This window comes from Rana temporaria, chromosome 1 (genome assembly GCF_905171775.1).
Source record: "Rana temporaria chromosome 1, aRanTem1.1, whole genome shotgun sequence".
Classification (NCBI taxonomy): Eukaryota; Metazoa; Chordata; class Amphibia; order Anura; family Ranidae; genus Rana; species Rana temporaria.
The window spans coordinates 269,293,674-269,312,949 of NC_053489.1; the positions used below are offsets into that span (position 1 = coordinate 269,293,674).

Consider the following 19,276-nt stretch of genomic DNA (forward strand, 5'->3'; position numbering starts at 1 on the left):
TATGCTCACAGTGTCTCTTTCATTAAAGAGGAACTAAACTTCCATTCACTACCTTTCTTTTAATGGTTCGACAATTTTAGCCAGCATCTTCCACCCTGGGTTGCCAGCCATCCATAAATTTATAGACAGTTTGTAAAAAAAAAGGGCACCCTTCAGCTGTACGTAAATGTCCATGAACAGTAAAAAGTGCCCATAAAAAATTCACTTGTCTGCATGCAGGGCTATTAGTGATCGGCCGAGCTTGGTTCAGCCTTAGTTTGAGCCAGCTTATTAGTAAAATCGCCTGAGCTCGGCTTAGGCAGGGGGTGAACACAGTGGGTGTGCAGCGATGTCATGGCACCTTTTCCTGAAATTTGAAAGAAACTGCAAGGAGGGAGAGCAGGAGGAGAAAACGATCAAAGATCTGAGGGTGAGCCTGCCCTCAATGCCCTTCGTGGAATCAGGCAATTATTGCTAGAGGAGGAGGTCACTGTGTAATAGCTCCAGGTCACACAGTCTATGGGGGGTCACTGATGTAAGAGGGGACTGAATACACTGGTAAGAGAGGACACTGATGTAAGAGGGGCATGGGGACACCGATATAAAGGTCCCTCTTATTTCAGAAGCCCCCTTATCTCAGATTCCAAAAATCAAATGTAGTGCTCCTTTACAGAAAAATATTAACTTGCGTGACAACCCTTATTGCATTTCCTAATGTGCACATCTCACATAGTTCAATCGAATACTGATCAAAATAAATGGTGCAGTTTACCTTTAAGAACCAAATATGTAACTGCAAAAGATTAATCAAAAAAGGTTAATCTTTTGGGTGGAGGGTTTGTTGGAGGACAACACACTGGGCCTGTGCCGGAACATCAAATGAGCTGCACTTGAGCAGCTTGGTGTCCATTCCAAAAAAGACTGAAAGCAGGCAGGTAGTTTTTTTTACATGCAATAAAATAAACCTACCTGCTTGCTTCCAGCCTTTAAATCTGGGACTTTAGTTCTGCTTTAACATTGCCTCGGCATTATAACTTTTATTCACTCTGAAATGGAAACTGGCACAGGTGGGACTTAAAATGGAAGTTGCTGGTACGATATCGGTCTGACTAAATATTTCTTACTTTGAGGCTTAATTTGTGATGCTACATGGTGGAGTATGTGTGGCACAAGTGGCTATGTATAGTTTGCTCATATAGAAGGGATGAATATACAGTATGTACATCTAGTTTTCCGTTTTTGAATTCTTCTGTACGGTCCATATAATGAGAACGACGGAACAAACACTTACTTTCCATTTTCGGCGTGCAGCAAACTTCTTGAATTTCTCCATATTCACTGCAGAGGCTTTTCTGCTCAGTGCTTGTTGGGTATCCTTAGGCTGTGACAAATATATAGAACAGTTAGAACAGCTGTGCGCTACACTCAGGGGGAGTTTTGTTTAAAGCTTGCACAGAATAAAAGGCCTGACAATGGAAATAATCACACTCCATATACAGCAGTATTTTTATGCAAGTAATCACACTGAACAATAAAAGCAGTAAACTGTAAAAGATCACTTCATACGTAGGAGGAGGTTGGAAATGTGCGATTTATGTTCCTTATTTTGTGTCTGCACTGATCAGCAATGGGGCATCTGGGGGAAGAATGTGGGCCAGTTATTACTGCTGCAATAAGCTACAAGGTAAGATGGAGTTCAGTTGCTCCCAAGACGTGACTAGGGAAATTAGAGGGAACCACACTGCCAGTTATTAATATTAACTCCATCAATAAAGCTGAACTTTTCATTACAACACTCACTGCACTGGTAATTTAGCAGCTTGCCAAATCACAAATCTCATATTGCCTGCACACCAACAGAGAATAAATAACTACTGCACATAGATAGAGATAAGCATTCAGTCCAATGTCAGTAATTAGTAACATTATCTTAATGCTCTAGAACTACCAGCTCATTGGCTCCTAATGAAACCTTATGCTACTCTGGAATTAAATTGCACGATGAACGCCAAAAGGCCTTGACTCTGCTACTAAAAATGGTTTAGTAACAGAGATTGCTAAACAAAGAACAAGTCATAGGAAGGTGTCAAGAATTCCACAGGAAAGAAAAAAAATCGGGCATTACTTGAGTAACCAATCAGATTTTAGCTGCTTGTCTGTTCACACAAAAAAAATTACACACTAAAAACAAGCACCTGACTGGTTACAGTTTCCATGGCATTTTGTAGATATTCCTCTACTTGGCTGCTGGGTTTCCATGTGTTAATAGGTAAATTCTTACGCTGCATAGAAAGTAGATAAATACCCATCCAGGGAACCTGCCGGAGTAGAATATGGGAACCATTTTAATACTTGTTTTTAAGGATCTATGGTCCTCAACCGTTTTTTGCGTCAGTCTTTCTCCTCTATGTAAAGCAGGCCATATACAGTCGAATTTCGAACAAATCTTCTTTCGAAAATCAGAAAGTTTTTTTATTTTTTTTTGTGATCTGATGATGCCACCATTGATTTTCGAAATTCGGCCGACCAAGCCTTCATGTTGCTACAGAAAAGAATTTTCGTTGCCCGGGAATATTCTTTTCTCTCCGGGAATTTTCTTTTCTTGCACATGCGCTTTTTTTTCTATTACATTTCTCGCACGATTCTCCCTTCATTGATTATAAAATTGTTTGCTTTTCAAAAATTTTCAACATGTCCGATTCCTCAAAATTTGTTCACCGCACGAAAATCGGCTGTTGCTGCAGCCCACTAACGGTGCGAAATTCGTACGAAAATTCTTTGAAAGAATTTTCTTTCAAAAATCGTATCAAAATTCGAACCGTGAATGGCCTGCTTAAGTTACCTGGAACAAGCATGTGCATTTAAGGTTTCCCAAAACTTAATTGGCCACATGCTTCTTTCATATCAGTCCTGAGGTTTTCACTTTCAAAAACAAGTTGGTATTGGTACTTCCCTCATGTCTATCTTGTTAGATTCCCTACATGGTTAAGTGCATAGCTTGTATATTTATTTTAGATATAGTGTACTGTATATATGGATGATTTCGCTAACAGTCGAGGGTTTAAAAATGTTTTAGTCATCCATACACAGGCTTGAAGCTAAAAGCCTGCATTGGCCAACATGTTTCAACCCTAAAAAAAGGGCTTGAAGTGGAACTTTAGTCAGAAAGTTAAGTCTTGCTAGATCACTTCATGCTGGCCGCATTTGCAGGTATAGCCATGTAAAACATTACAAATAAATGCCTGTACTCTTTAAAATCCAACAATACACTAGGGTTGATTTACCAAGGCTGGGTTCACACTATTGCGAATTGGATGTAGATTTCCCCTGCATCCAATTTGCATGGCAGTAGATTGCGACTGGCTCTCAATGGAGTCAGTTCACATATCTCCAGAGCGGCTCCGATGCGAATTGCACAGGAGCCCTGTGCGTCTTTTGGTCCATTTCAGGTTTGAATTCGGAGAAAAATTTGTGCTGAAATCGTACCTGAAACTGTGAATGTAGACGCACAGGACTCCAGTGTGAACCCAGCCTCAAACTGGAGAGTGCTAAATCTGGTGCAGCTCTGCATAGAAACCAATCAACTGCCAACTTCAGCTTGTTCAGTTAAGCCTTGACGGAAAAAAAAAAAAAAAAACCCTGGAAGCGGATTGGTTTCTATGCAGAGCAGCACTAGATTTTGCACTCTGCAGTTTTAGTAAATCAACCCTACTGTCACCCTCCACTTTGCACATGCTCAGTTGCGCTCTATTTTTCATCTTTATGCCTATAATGTAGAGACCGATCTGCTGACAGCTTAAAGATTTACTCCTGCTCAGAGACTCTGGGCTTCAACCAAACGGCAACCTTCAGCAAGAAAAAACAGTAGCAATGCTGGAGGCAATTTACAGCACACACCAATTTTGGTAGTATAATTATTAATGTGAAATGTATGTTCTTTGCTAAAGAACATTTTTGGTTTATTAAGTTGTTATAGGTAAAGTTTGAATTTAACACCCTTTAAGGGTAAAACAAGTTAGTTTTTTTTTAAACCTAGGACTGTAAGTGCAGGACCATCCATATATACTCCAAAGTTTTGGTCATGGAAACCTTCCCAGCACCAGTGCTCCTAACACAAGACAATGAAGGTGGAGAAGGTATACTTTTGAATATCTGTGTTTCAGTTGAAGCTGTATTAGACATTTTAACAAATGCAATTTGATGGTAACAATAGAAGGAAGAATGTGTAGGTGAGAATACTGAATTTGAGCATATTGCACATTAGGCATCTTCAACCTGTACCTTAATCCATGGGTGATTCAAGCTGTCTTGTATTGTCATTCTTTTCCTTTAAAAAATGTACATGAATAAATATTAGAGAGATGCTGAGAACGCCAGTGACGATATCCAGAAACAATTTACGTACAGTTTACCATTTTACTAGTGTTATTAAAGGCAATGGTCAACAACTTCACTTTGTATTATAATTTGGTTTCATTTACATTCCTTCCCTACTAGCCTTATATTTATCTTTTTTTGACACAAAGAGGTAGTGCGTTTCTTAAAAGGTTTAGATAAATTGGGTCAGATTGTCTATTCTCCACACATGCCTAAAAACTAGCTACACACACACACACACACACACACACACACACACACACACACACACACACACACACACACACACACACACACACACACACACACACACACACGTCAGTAAACTTAAAGGGGTTGTAAAAGTAAAAAATGTTTTTCCTAAATGGCTTCCTTTACCTTAGTGCAGTCCTCCTTCACTTACCTCATCCTTCGATTTTGCTTTTAAATGTCCTTATTTCTTCTGAGAAATCCTCACTTCCTGTTCTTCTGTCTGTAACTCCACACAATAATAAAAGGCTTTCTCCCTGGTGTGGAGAAAGCCTCTTGAGGGGGCGAGCAGGAGTGTCAGGACGCCCACTAACACACAGCTCCTTTCTCTATCTGCAAAGTAGAGAGTGTCCTGACTTGCCTGCTCGTCCCCCTCCCCCTCAAGAGGCTTTCTCCACACCAGGGAGAAAGCCTTGCATTACTGTGTGGAGTTACAGACAGAAGAACAGGAAGTGAGGATTTCTCAGAAGAAATAAGGACATTTAAAAGCAAAATGGAAGGATGAGGTAAGTGAAGGAGGACTGCACTAAGTTAAAGGAAGCGATTTAGGAAAAAACAATGTTTTACCTTTACAACCCCTTTAATGTCAATTAGTCCAATCAAGTGATTAGTCATACTTCATACATATCCATAATTCTGGATGTCAATGTACCTATGCCATATCCTGCAATGCTTTAAGCATGGTTATTGCGGCCTTCAAAGCAGATTGGGATTCTACAGGAATGTAACTATTCAGTCTAATTTGTTCTAGTTGTGATGGCTTACTTCTGAAAGAATTACCCTCTTTTTAACTTTGCCAACATAATGCTTCATTCTTCAGCTTTAAAATGGGTTGTAAAGGTTCGTCTTTTATTTTCTAAATAGGTTCCTTTAAGCTAGTGCATTGTTGGTTCACTTACCTTTTCCTTCAATTTCCCTTCTAAATGTTTTTTTTTTCTTTGTTTGAATTTCTCACTTCCTGTTTCTCCTCAGTAAGCTTTCCACCATCATCCGAGCGGTGGTTAGTCAGCCAGAACAGCTTACTGAGGAGGAATAGGAAGTGAGAAATTCAAAGAAAACAAAGGATTTTTTTTTTTAGAAGGGAAATCGAAGGAAAAGGTAAGTGAACCAACAATGCACTAACTTAAAGGAACCTATTTAAAGAGGTTGTAAAGGTTCGTTTTTTTATTTTGTAAAGTCAGGGGTTAGTCTGCTGCCCTGTTACATGCTGCCCAACTCATGTATATGCAGAACAGGTAAAAAAAATAAAATCAGACCGCTGTACCAAGAAAACATGTAAAGAACTACATGAGTATTTGATCATGGTATGTATATGGAGATAGTGGCAGTTGACAGCAAAAAAAATAAAAAATACTTGTTGAGTAAATAAATGTCAAACCTCAAAAAGAAAGTTAAGCTAGATTAGAGACCTAAAAATATTTCTCTTACCCTGGCATGCATGGCAATACATATTGAAGTTTATTTACTAAAAGGCAAATATACTGTGCACTTTAAGTGCATTTTATCTAGATCACAGGGGAAGCTCTGAAATGAGGGAAAGCTCTAGTGTTTTCCATCATTCAATCATGTACAAGAAATTTTTTTTTTTTTTTTCCTTGCATGCAATTGAGTATTCTTTGCAAAGTGAAGTTTTACCTCATTTACTATGCTCTGGAGCAAGTGCACTTGCAAAGACCCAAAGATTAATATGGGATTATTTTAAAGTGAATTAAAACAAAGGCTATAGGGAACTCATTTCCGCTTGAAAACAACCTTTAGCAGACAAAATATTTCTTTGCAATAATGATCTTTTAAGGCAAAATATCACCGTAGCTTAGTAGAGATGTTTATTGTGAATTACTCAGATATGCCCTATCCCCAACATCCACCTTTGCCAGGCAGCCATGACGAAGTCGGTTAGTATATAAATAAAACAGAAAGACAATTTATTTTACACTAAAACAGATTAGAAAAACAGTTATTAAAATACATGGTGGGAGATTCCATTATTACACTACCACCTTTCATTACATTTTGATTTCTCTCAATCTGTTCACAATTAATACCATTTTTGACAAATACAACTTACTTTGGGTCCTTGACAAGAAGCCGCCTAATAAAATCTTTGGCCAGGTCGCTAGTGCTACTAAAAAATTCATCTTCAAATTCATAATTAACAGCAGATATATTTGCCAACGTCTCTTGTTTGGTTTCACCGAGGAATGGAGATGCTCCACTTAACCTGTGAGAACATGGTCAAAAATATTTTACAACTATCCAAGAGATTGCTCAAAAATAAATAAATCATATAGTTAAATGCTAATTCCATTTAGTATTTAGTGTGTAACATAAAAACATGGTCTTGTTCCACAGCCCCCCACCCAACTTCCTATACCTGAATTTTTTTTTTTTTCTCCCCACATAGCCACCTCATTCATTCAAACATCCAATTACACAAATCTGTGAACGGAAGACTACAAGACCCATCTGCCACAACAGAGGGAATTGAAGTTTCCAATGGAGGTACACATGTGATTATGTCACCACACTCACAGACTCCTAGTCCATTGATCCTTCCTCCAGCCCCATAACTGGAGGTCTGTACCGGACCACCAGGGATAGTCTACAGGAGCCTAGGCATTGCACCCACGATGCTATGATGGCATTTGAAATGCTTTAAACAGTGCCTTGAAAAAGTATTCACACCCCTTTGAATTTAAAAAATGTTGTCGTCATGTTACAACCAAAACCGTAAATGTATTTTATTGGGATTTTATGTGATAGACCAACAAAGTGGCACATAATTGTGAAGTGGAAGGAAAATGATAAACCCGTGTGTGATTTAATCTCAGTATAAATACAGCTGTTCTGTGGAGCCCTCAGAGGTCTGTTAGAGAACCTTGGTGAACAAACAGCATCACAAAGGCCAAGGGACACACCAGACAGGTCAGTGATAAAGTTGTGGAGAAATTTAAAGCAGAGTTAGGTTCTACAAAAATATCCCAAGCTTTGAACATCTCAGAGGGCACTGTTCAATTCATCATCTGAATATTGGAAAGAGTATGGCACAACTGCAAACCAACCAAGACATGGCTGTCCACCTAAACCGACAGGTCGGACACAGAGAGTATTAATCAGAGAAGCAGCCAAGAGGCCCATGGTAACTCTGAAGGAGCTGCAGAGATCCACAGCTCAGGTGGGAGAATCTGTCAATAGGACAACCATTAGTCATGCACTCCACAAATCTGGTCTTTATGGAAGAGTGGCAAGAAGAAAGCCACATGTCTTCCTGCTTGCAGTTTGCAAAAAGCCATGTGGGGAACACAGAAAACATGTGGGAGAAGGTGCTCTGGTCAGATAGTGTTGGCCTAAAAGCAAAACACTATGCGTGGCGGAAAACTAACACTGCACATTACCATTCCCATTGTGAAGCATGGTGGTGACAGCATCATATTGTGGGGATGCTTTTCTTCAGCAGGCACAGGGAAGGTGGTCAGAGTTGATGGTGCCAAATACAAGGCAATTTAAGAAGAAAACCTATTTGAGAGTCTGCAAAAGACTTGAGACTGGGGCGGAGGTTTACCTTCCAGCCGGACAACAACCTTAAACATACAGCCAGAGCTACAATGGAAGGGTTTAGATCAAAGTATACTCATGTGTTAGAATGGCCTAGTCAAAGTCCAGACCTAAATCCAATTGAGAATCTGTGGCAAGACTTGAAAATTATTGTTCACAGATGCTCTCCATCCAATCTGACAGAGCTTCAGCTATTTTGCATATGCAAAGCTGGTAGAGACATATCCAAAAAGACTTGCCGCTGCAATTGCAGCGAAAGGTGGTTCTACAAAGTATTGAACACAAATGCACGCCACACTTTTCACATATTTGTTTGTTCAAAATGTTGAACCAGTTATTATTTTCCTTCCACTTCACAATTATGTGCCACTTTGTTTTGGTCTATCACATAAAATACAATTTATGTTTTTGGTAAATGACAACATTTCAAAGGGTATGAATGCTTTTTCAAGGCACTGTAGGTTCCGATTGCAAAAAATAATGAATGCCCATTTTTTCAATATGAGTGCATTTATTATTTTTACAAAAAGGTTAATCATGTATGATCCTTTCAGTGAGTCCAGCTTATAATGTTAATAATTATCAATATGTGTTACTGCAGATGATATACTGAGCATAAGCAGTTATGTGTCTGTTATGTTACACAAATCCCATATATTTTCTAAGGTAAAAACTCTTTTGCTCTATTTTTCCAGGATTTCCAAAGGGAGTATAAAATCACAGTTATTGGGTAAAAAAAAAAAAAAAAAAAAAAAAACAATGCTTGTAATATACAACAAAACTCATCAGAAACATTCCTATATTACTTCCATTTAAAGTGTAAAGTGTATTTAAACCGCAATTTTTTTCTCTTTAGTTCTGGATTGATTGAGGAAGGTTAGGCCGCCCATAGATGATTCGAATCTTGGCCGGATCCTGTGGACCTGGGCAAGATTGATTGATCGTACAACTAGGGCACAACCAGCCTGATGGATTTTGAATGCGATCATCGCTAGTGACTAGTATAGGGCTAGTAGGAGAAACCGTCCCCACCAGAAGAATACAATGGCTCGGCGGGAGAAATTCCCCTGTCAACACACACTGTGGTTGATTTACTAAAGGCAAAACCACTTTGCACTACAAGTGCAGTCGCTGTAGATCTGAGGGGAAAATCTGAACTGAGGGGAAGTTCTGCTGATTTTATCATCCAATCATGTGCAAGCTAAAATGCTCTTTTTTTTCCCTTGCATGTCCCCCTCAAATCTACAGCGACTGCACTTTCAAGAGCACTTGTAGTGCAAAGTGGATTTGCCTTTAGTAAATCAACCTCACTGTGATGATGGGGGAATCAAGCTAATTTCTTTACTGCAACCAGCGGTTACAGGAAATTAATTTCCTCTGTGTATGGGCAGCTTTAGAACCCCAGTCCATTTTTTTTACATCACTGTCAGTGTCCCCATTGGTGTCCCCATAAGGGAAAATCAAAAATTTGGGGTTGCCATCAGAGCAAGAATAGTGGGGAAATCTTCCACTGGGGACAATTGTTCTGGTGACAACTGTCCGAATGAAGACTATCTTTTCCTTCTCACTTTCTATTGGGTCTACAAGACAGTACATAAGGGGGAATTTCACCGGCAAAGAAACTGACCAGGGTTTTAAACCACTTTCTCCTCTGCTTAAAATGAAACAAGGCTTCATAATTTACATACAAAGAATATAAAAAGAGAATGGTATTGGGCTGTACCCACACAAAGCTATGACGCAAGTACCAGATAGAACAGCTAGAAATAAATAATTGTTTTGACGTATACTACAGGATTTTGTGTATGGCCACTTAAGTGTTATCCCTAGACAAGCTCAAAACAGAATGCAGCTCCAGAAAATAACACAGCAGACAGCCATTGATCTCGGAGACGTCCCTCTTGCTGCACAGAGCGCCATGATACATGCAGTTCAGAGATTACTTTAAGAGAGTGATGTCTGTATTGCTTTTCTCACTATCTACTGCAAGAGGGGAATATTGCGGCTGCCTGTTTGGACCTCTAAGATAACACAGTACATGAATTAATATATCACTAAACCAAACTACAAACATATGTAACTGAAGCTGTCCTTAGACATCAGAGTGCGGACATTCGTTCAGGCACGATCTCTTACATGCGCACTGCAGGGGGCTCTGTATAATTAGCTCAGCTTTTCTAACCTGCTATAAAGAGTGCTTCTCTTGGCAGCTGGTGGCCATCCCACTCAGGGGACACCGACATGTAATCGGTGTTCATATGTCTGATATACTCAGATTGGTTGACTGCCTTCCCATGACTATAAGTACTATAAAGATGCCTACCAACTTCAGGTGATGCAGGCACCAACATCGAACATATGAATGATCTTTCATAGGCAGGTATGCCAACAGGTATGTTTAATAAGAGAGAAGGAAGTACTGTATTTATCGGCGTATAACACGCACCCTAACTTTAAAGCGGGAGTTCACCATTTAATTGTTGCCCTTTTCCCCTTAGATTCCTGCTTGTTTGGTCTAGGGGAATCGGCTATTTGTTTTAAAATATGATCCGTACTTGCCCGTTTTCGAGATGCATCTTCTCCGTCGCTTCCGGGTATGGGTCTTCGGGAGCGGGCGTTCCTTCTTGATTGACAGTCTTCCGAGAGGCTTCCGACGGTCGCATCCATCGCGTCACTCGTAGCCGAAAGAAGCCGAACGTCGGTGCGGCTCTATACTGCGCCTGCGCACCGACGTTCGGCTACTTTCGGAAAATCGTGACGCGAAGGATGCGACCGTCGGAAGCCTCTCGGAAGACCGTCAATCAAGAAGGAACGCCCATTCCCGCAGCCCATACCCGGAAGCGACGGAGAGGATGCATCTCGTAAACGGGTAAGTACGGCTCATATTTTAAAACCAATAGCCGATTCCCCTAGACAAAACGAGCATTAATCTAAGGGGAAAATGTGCTCTCTAACGGTGAACCTCCGCTTTAAGAGGGAAGTTTCAGGAGAAAAACCTTCCACAGCCCCTTGCATATAACACGCAGGCACAGTTTACCCTCTATTTTCAGGGTAAAAAAGTGAGTGTTATACGCCAATAAATACAGTACTCTGCAGCCTCCTCCAAACCCCCTTTTTTGCTGCTGTGATCCAGCTTCTTGTTAGGTTGGCCATACATTATTACAATTCTCTTATTCAATTTCCTTTAGATTTAATTTCAACTATGTAGTACAAAGGCCTGCCTGATTGCAAATAAATTAAAAGCGTTTAGGTTTGACCTCATATTACATAAGTTTGGTAAATCTAAAAGAAAAAAATTGTATAATGTATGGCCAGCCTTAGAGGGTGGCTACCTTTGTTCCCCACTGTATGTAGGAACATAGCGACTCTCTTGCTTGCTCCCAAGATGAACTGTGGACGATAGGATGTGCAGTGTGCCCAGAGCAGTGCACCTAACTGCAATTAACATTCTCTGCTCGTTCCAAACAAATTCAAGTAAGAAGAGGTTCAGGAACTGACAGAGGATGTTACTCAGAGGCAGAAAAAATTGTAAAAAATGTCATGAAAAATAGATCGCAGGGCAATTAATGTGTTATTAAATCTTCTTAAGCTCTTCCTCAAAGCACAATTTACCCTACTGCATCCCTGCTTATGTTTAAATATGTAAAAAATGTAATGAATAACTTTGTATTAGTATTTTGTGTTTCTCATTGCACGCTCCTGGCACAGTCTCCTTTTAATAAATTTCAGGCTTCAGAGTATGAGTGCATGTGAATAATGACCATGTGAATTGCTGTACGAAACCACAATTTTCATCAATCCTTGTGGCGTACGTACTGCGCATGCATTAGAACGCTAATGTATTAATGCTGGTTACTCCCCGCTCTGTGTGTGTCACTAAGGACCAGCAGTCATAGAACAAAGTACTGCCTGCGTGGGCATGCAATATTGTAGTCCTTGGAGGCAGTAAACATAAGAGAGTGGCTACAATCACACACACTGTTAAATCACGTAGAGTAAATGTAGCCACTGTCAGAAAGGAAGACAATACACTAAAGACTGCAACTATTGGTGTGGTTTGTGTGATAGTCTACATACATCCCCCAAAATAATAAACATTTTAAGAGAAGGCAACCCCAATACAGTTTTCTGGCACAGATCCACAATGTTCAATGCATACATCGATAAAGAAATTATGCAGCATGTGCTGTGAATGATTGTATTTTCAATGTATGTTTAAACCTTTGCTATATAAGCGGTAAAATACCGTATTTATCGGCGTATACCGCGCACTTTTTTGCCCTGAAAATCAGGGCAAAATCGTGGGTGCGCGGTATAAGCCGATACCCGCGCCGAGTTTTGAATACTGCGCCGACATATACCGAGCGCAGTACACTCGGGTATAGTCGGGCAGTCTCGGCTCCTTCCGCGCTCACGTCCTGGACGTACAGGACGTCAGCGCGAGAGTTGCTGAGCATTGCCGACAATACACGAGTGTACTGCGCTCTGTATATGTCGGCGCAGTATTCAAACTCGGCGCGGGAAACGAGCGGGGAGGACGCGAGGACGCCGCAGAAGGACGCCGGACCCGACGAAGAGGACACCCGAAGCCGCAGAAGGACGCTGGACCCGACGAAGAGGACACCCGAAGCTGCAGACGAACGCCGGACCCGACGAGGCCGCCGATGGAGGCCGCGCAAGACACCAAAACTAAGTACAAAAAAAAAACGTTTTTTCCACAGGATTCGGGGCAACTTTAGGGGTGCGCAGTATACACGGGAGCGCGTTATACTGCGATAAATACGGTATATAAAACATTTTTTTTACAAAACTGGGAGTGCTCAATAGGGTAATGCAAATAGAGTTCCTGTGCTGGTTACAACATCCCTACAACAAGCTTTAGTCAATAAAAAATAGATCTGAACCTGCATTTAAAAAAGTGAAAAGCGTTAAAAACAGACAATTATTTTTACACTTTACAAGAAAGGTTCCAAGCAATCAATACTTACAGAATGTAAGTTATGACTCCAACACTCCTACAATGAAACAGAAGACAAGAAGATACTTGAATATAACAAATGACTCAATGTAGCAAAAAATAAAAGTTAGCTTTGTCCCCCCATCTCATATGGCTTATGAAAACATTTTCTATTCAAACAGCGTGATCATCATAAATATATAATGCCCCTTTCACACAAGGCCGACTCAGATTTGATCAGCAGACAGATCCCCTGCTGATGTAAGAAGAGTGGGCAGATACACAGAAAAACGGAGCAGCAGGGGAGCATGTGGATGAAGGGGGTTTTAAAGGTACAATTTTTTTCCCTAAATAGCTCCCTTTACCTTAGTGCAGTCCTCCTTCACTTACCTCATCCTTCTATTTTGCTTTTAAATGCCCTTATTTCTTCTGAGAAATCCTCACTTCCTGTTTTTCTGTCTGTAACTACACACAGCAATGCAAGGCTTTCTCCCTGTGGTGGAGTGTCGTCCTTGCCCCCTACCTTGGACTACAGGAGAGTCAGGATGCTCTCTACGTTGCAGATAGAGAAAGGAGCTGTGTGTTAGTGGGTGTCCTGACTCTCCAGTAGTCCAAGGGAGGGGGAGGGGACACTCCACACCAGGGAGAAAGCCTTGCATTACTGTGTGGAGTTACAGACAGAAGAACAGGAAGTGAGGATTTCTCAGAAGAAATAAGGACATTTAAAAGCAAAATGGAAGGATGAGGTAAGTGAAGGAGGACTGCACTAAGGTAAAGGAAGCCATTTAGGAAAAAAAAAATTGTACCTTTACAACCCCTTTAACTATTATTTTCAAAGCTGCGGTTATGGTACAGTGAAACTTTAAACACATGTATAATATATTTTTTTTATTAATGTAAAATCAATTGTGATGACAATGTTGTATTTTACAAATGTGTATAGTGAAAGGTCTTACCACATGTCAGACTCCAGACCAAGTGGCTCATAGTTTACAATTTCCGGAGCTATAATAGAAATGACAGACTAGAATTGAGTACAAGCTAGTAAGAAATCACGGATATTTAGAGCAACATAATTAAAAAAAAGAAACCAATTTCAATGGCTGATAAATGATCAGTGAAAATATACATACCAACAAATTCTGGAGTTCCAAATATATTTTTAAATTCATTTTCTGAGTCAATTTTGTGAGCTAGGCCAAAGTCAATGATCTTGATCCTTGGCTTAGGTACAATTCTGTCCAGAAGCATGATGTTCTCCGGCTTTATAAATAAAAAAGAAAGAAAGAGAAATGGCACATTATTCAATGCTCCCTCCATTTAAAACCTATTGATACTTTTACAAGACTGACATAATTTGCAGCAATTAAAAATTATAAATGGCTGTCCTAAATCAAATGAAATCGCAGAAATCAAGTAGCTAAAGTACTTATCCTGGGGAGCGCAGGGTCTACAGTTTGGTATTGATCAGAGCCTCTGACGCAAAACACATTAATATAATACAGACATTTAAAAAAAGACCTTGTCACCTTGCCCATTCATGGAAAAATTAAAGACGTTGTAAAGCTTACCTCCAACTACATTACACTTTCCTTCATCTCACTTCCCTGTGGCTGCCACTGCAACATAACAATGCTATGGGGGAGCATGTGACCTCCTCCCATGATGCAATACTTGGGCCTAGGGGCTTATTGTCACTCTCATGACAGAAGGTGACATCATTGCTTCATTGCTCTGACCTCCACCAAATGATTTGGACCAGTGCACAAAGCAAGGTCCATAAAGATAAAGATGAGCGAGTTTGGGGTGGAGGAACTTGATTAGCCTGCCTCAACCTAAAAGAACACCTTTGGTATAAATTAGAGCAGAGATTGTGAACCAGGCCTTCTCACCCAACAATCAATCAATATATGGGCATTTTCAGTGGCTGCACTAGAGAACGTAGTGCCTGGGAGACACAGCAGCAGAATACAGTTGCCAATACTATTGAATGGCTGTATGCTAGCTGCACAAATCCCCTGACACAGCTTGTGTGCATCCAGGGATTTAAGCAAATATGACATATACCCTAGTACAGCTAGCGTATAGCCATTTATTACTATGGGCAGCTGTACAGCCTCATGCACCTCACACTACTGGCAACAATTACAGGTGATCGTTAAGGGCCTTGTAATTATACACAATGCTCTTAATTTTGAACATCAATTGCAATTTCTACCTCAGAAGCACCTGAAAGACTGGCATGAGGCAGGTTTTGCAGCTGTCTGAACTTGCTGTTGTTAGCATGCTATTTTAGTAGTGAAATACACCAGCCTTTCTGCACAGCCATTCCTTTACAGTCAGTGTTTAGTGAATACAATAGTTAAAAGGAGAAGTGTGGCCAAAGTTCTTTTGGCCATACTTATCCTCTGGATCACAGGAGTGCACTTAGTTCTGCAGAGCTGATCCAATAATGTCGAGATCCCCCCAGATGCCTGACCGGCAGCTGGCTCAGCCTTACAGTGTTCCGAAAGCCTGAGCCAGCCGTTACTGCTCCCTCCATACTCCTACGCTCCAGTGAGCGATGAAGGGACCGAGCACAAAACCAGTGACTGATGGTCACCAATCAGTGCTCAGAGCAAACCTGAAAAATGAGCGGCCTTCAATCACTCAGTTCTTGTTGTAGAGCCGGCAGGGGACAGCTGCAGCCATCTAGGCAAGTACATACGTTGGTTTTTAAAGATCCCTAACTTCTCTTAAGATTTATCATACTAAATAACTTTGTAACAGTATTTTTAGTTGAGTCTGCCCTAATTTCTAACATAGTATAGAAAAGTGGGGGAGGGGTAACTTGGCGCTGCCAGATTCTGCGGCGTGATCGTGTTAACAAGAAATGTGTATAGTGCCTTACATAAATATTATTACATCCATTACGTGCTCAATATAAGTAATCATCCATGATTGTGGTATTTTAAAGCGCGAAAGAGATCTTTAAAGAGATTTAACTTATACTTTTCTGATAAAAACACTCACTGGTAGTGGAGTTAGTGATAGACAGAAAATACATAGCAGTGGAGTGTATGGTGGCAAAATCACCTTCTTGGTTCGGAGTTTTGACCAGTGTTAAACCAAATTTGTTTTTGATTGCATTCAGTTTAATAAAGAAAACCAGTGTTGTTTCTACCCGTCTTCTAATTATACTATACCTTAAGATCAAAGTGGGCAATGTGCAGCGAGTGCAGGTAATTGACGCCATTGAGGATCTGTTTTAAAAATTCAGTCGCTTCCTCTTCTGATAACGATTCCTTCTCAGCAAGAAAGTCAAAAAGCTCGCCGCCTGCAACGCTGCCAAAGTAAATAGGGGGAAATCAGCATTAAGTTATAAGACCAAACCAATGCAGTACTAACTAAGCAATTTGCTGGCAGGCTTGGTTTCTGAGTATACGTACAGTGTATATGTAGAGACAAAGACGCATCCATCTGTGATTATGGATATTTCTTTGTGCACTGGTGCACAGTCATGTTGGAACAGGAAGGGACCACCCCCCAAACTTTTCCCACAAAGTTGGGAGAATGAAATTGTCCAAAGTGTCTTAGTATGCTTACACCTTAAGAGTTCTCTTCACTGGAACTAAGGGGGCCAAGCCCAACCCCTAAAAAACAACCCCACACCACAATACCCCCCTCCACCAAATGATTTGGACCAGTGCACAAATCAAGGTCTATAAAGACACGGATGAGTGAGTTTGGGGTGGAGGAACGTGACTGGCCTGCACAGAGTTCTGACCTCAACCCGACAGAACACCTTTGGGATGAATTAGAGCGGAGACTGCAAGCCAGTCTCTCTTGTCCACATTAGTGCCTGACCACACAAATGAGCTTCTGTAAAATGGTCAAACATTCCCATAGACAGTTCCCAGTGGCGTTGCTAGGGGGGTGCGGGCCGCACCGGGTGACACCCACTACAGGGGTGACACCATCCCGATTTTTTTTTTTTTTTTTTAGCTGACATGACCAGAGGTGCAGGTGGCTATGAGATGTAAAGGGGGCCAGTGATGCAGGGTGCTGTGTAATGTAAAGGGGTCCAGAGGTGCAGGGTGCTGTGTAATGTAAAGGGGTGAAGAGGGCTGTGTAATGTAAAAGGGTCCAGAGGTGCAGGTTGCTGTGTAATGTAAAGGGGTGCAGAGGGCTGTGTAGTGTAAAAGGGTCCAGAGGTGCAGGGAGCTATGTGATGTAAAGGGGTGCAGAGGTGCAGGCGGCTGTGTAATGTAAAAGGGGTGCAGTGATGCAGGGTGCTGTGTAATGTAAAGGGGTCCAGTGATGCAGGGTGCTGTGTAATGTAAAAGGGGTGCAGTGATGCAGGGTGCTGTGTAATGTAAAGGGGTCCAGAGGTGCAGGTGGCTGTGTAATGTAAAAGGGTCCAGAGGTGCAGGGTGCTGTGTAATGTAAAGGGGTGCAGAGGGCTGTGTAGTGTAAAAGGGTCCAGAGGTGCAGGGGGCTATGTGATGTAAAGGGGTGCAGAGGTGCAGGCGGCTGTGTAATGTAAAATGGGTGCAGTGATGCAGGGTGCTGTGTAATGTAAAGGGGTCCAGTGATGCAGGGTGCTGTGTAATGTAAAAGGGGTGCAGTGATGCAGGGTGCTGTGTAATGTAAAGGGGTCCAGTGATGCAGGGTGCTGTGTAATGTAAAAGGGGTGCAGTGATGCAGGGTGCTGTGTAATGTAAAGGGGTCCAGAGGTGCAGGTGGCTTTGTAATGTAAAAGGGTCCAGAGGTGCAGGGTGCTGTGTAATGTAAAGGGGTGCAGAGGGCTGTGTAGTGTAAAAGGGTCCAGAGGTGCAGGGGGCTATGTGATGTAAAGGGGTGCAGAGGTGCAGGCGGCTGTGTAATGTAAAGGGGCCCAGTGGTGCAGGGGGCTGTGTAATGTAAAAGGGTCCAGAGGTGAAGGGGGCTGTGAGATGTAAAGGGGTCCAGTGATACAGGGTGCTGTGTAATTTTAAAGGGGTCCAGTGATGCAGGGTACTGTGTAATTTTAAAGGGATCCAGTGATGCAGGGGGCTGTGTAATGTAAAGGGATCCAGTGATGCAGGGGCTGTGTAATGTAAAGGGGTCCAGTGATGCAGGGGGCTGTGTAATGTAAAGGGGTCCAGTGATGCAGGGGGCTGTGTAATGTAAAGGGGTCCAGTGATGCAGGGGGCTGTGTAATGTAAAGGGGTCCAGTGATGCAGGGGGCTGTGTAATGTAAAGGGGTTCAGGGTACTGTGCAATGTAAAGTGGTCCAGAGGTGCAGTTGTGGAGAGGGGTACACAGTAGTAACAAAAAGATATTGAAGGATGCAGAGGTATGCAGGGGGCACAGTGGGGTGTTTTTACATTTTAACGTGTGGGGGGGGGGGGTGCCAGATATTGGATCCGCCCCGGGTGCCAAATGCTCTAGGTACGCCCCTGGCCTATAGGCTCCTGAGATGTGAATTCCGGTTCTGGAGAAAAAGAGGTGGGGGAGGGGACAAAGAAAAATGGAGAGAAAGATGGATGGGGAGAGAGAGAAAAGGGGAAGAAAGGAGAACAGAAAGCAAACCGTAGGGTAAAAAATATTTGAAATTTTTTATTGGGGGGGGGGGGGGGGGGTGACACCATATTTTACCGCACCAGGTGACACCAACCCTAGTGACGCCACTGACAGTTCCTAAACCTTGTGGACAGCCTTCCCAGAAGAGTTGAAGCTATTATAGCTACAAAGGGTGGGCCAACTCAATATTAAACCCTACGGACTAAGACTGGGGTGCCATTAAATTTCATGTGCGTGTAAAGGCAGACATCCCAATACTTTTGGCATATAGTGTGTAATATAGTGTGTAATTATATATATATATATATATATATATATATATATTACACACACTATATATATATATATATATATATATATATATATATATATATATATATATATATATATATATATATATATATATATATATATATATATATATATATATATATATATATATATATATATATATATATATAGGGAGTGCAGAATTATTAGGCAAGTTGTATTTTTGAGGATTCATTTTATTATTGAACAACCATGTTCTCAATGAACCCAAACAACTCATTAATATCAAAGCTGAATATTTTTGGAAGTAGTTTTTAGTTTTAGCTATTTTAGGGGGATATCTGT

At 41.3% G+C, this 19,276-nt stretch overlaps 1 protein-coding gene across 2 annotated transcripts in view; it reads right to left on the reverse strand.

Annotated features, from left to right (window-relative positions):
* Positions 1 to 19,276, reverse strand: part of DAPK1 (death associated protein kinase 1) — a 217,151-nt gene that overhangs the window by 71,061 nt on the left and 126,814 nt on the right. For both annotated transcript variants that reach the window (XM_040355494.1, XM_040355493.1), the window contains exons 4-10: positions 16,303 to 16,441; positions 14,251 to 14,380; positions 14,074 to 14,122; positions 13,149 to 13,175; positions 6,674 to 6,826; positions 4,261 to 4,306; positions 1,271 to 1,360 (exon numbers count right to left, since the gene is read on the reverse strand). In XM_040355494.1, the coding sequence (XP_040211428.1) occupies positions 1,271 to 1,360; positions 4,261 to 4,306; positions 6,674 to 6,826; positions 13,149 to 13,175; positions 14,074 to 14,122; positions 14,251 to 14,380; positions 16,303 to 16,441 (634 nt within the window). The remainder of the gene's footprint in view (positions 1 to 1,270; positions 1,361 to 4,260; positions 4,307 to 6,673; positions 6,827 to 13,148; positions 13,176 to 14,073; positions 14,123 to 14,250; positions 14,381 to 16,302; positions 16,442 to 19,276) is intronic.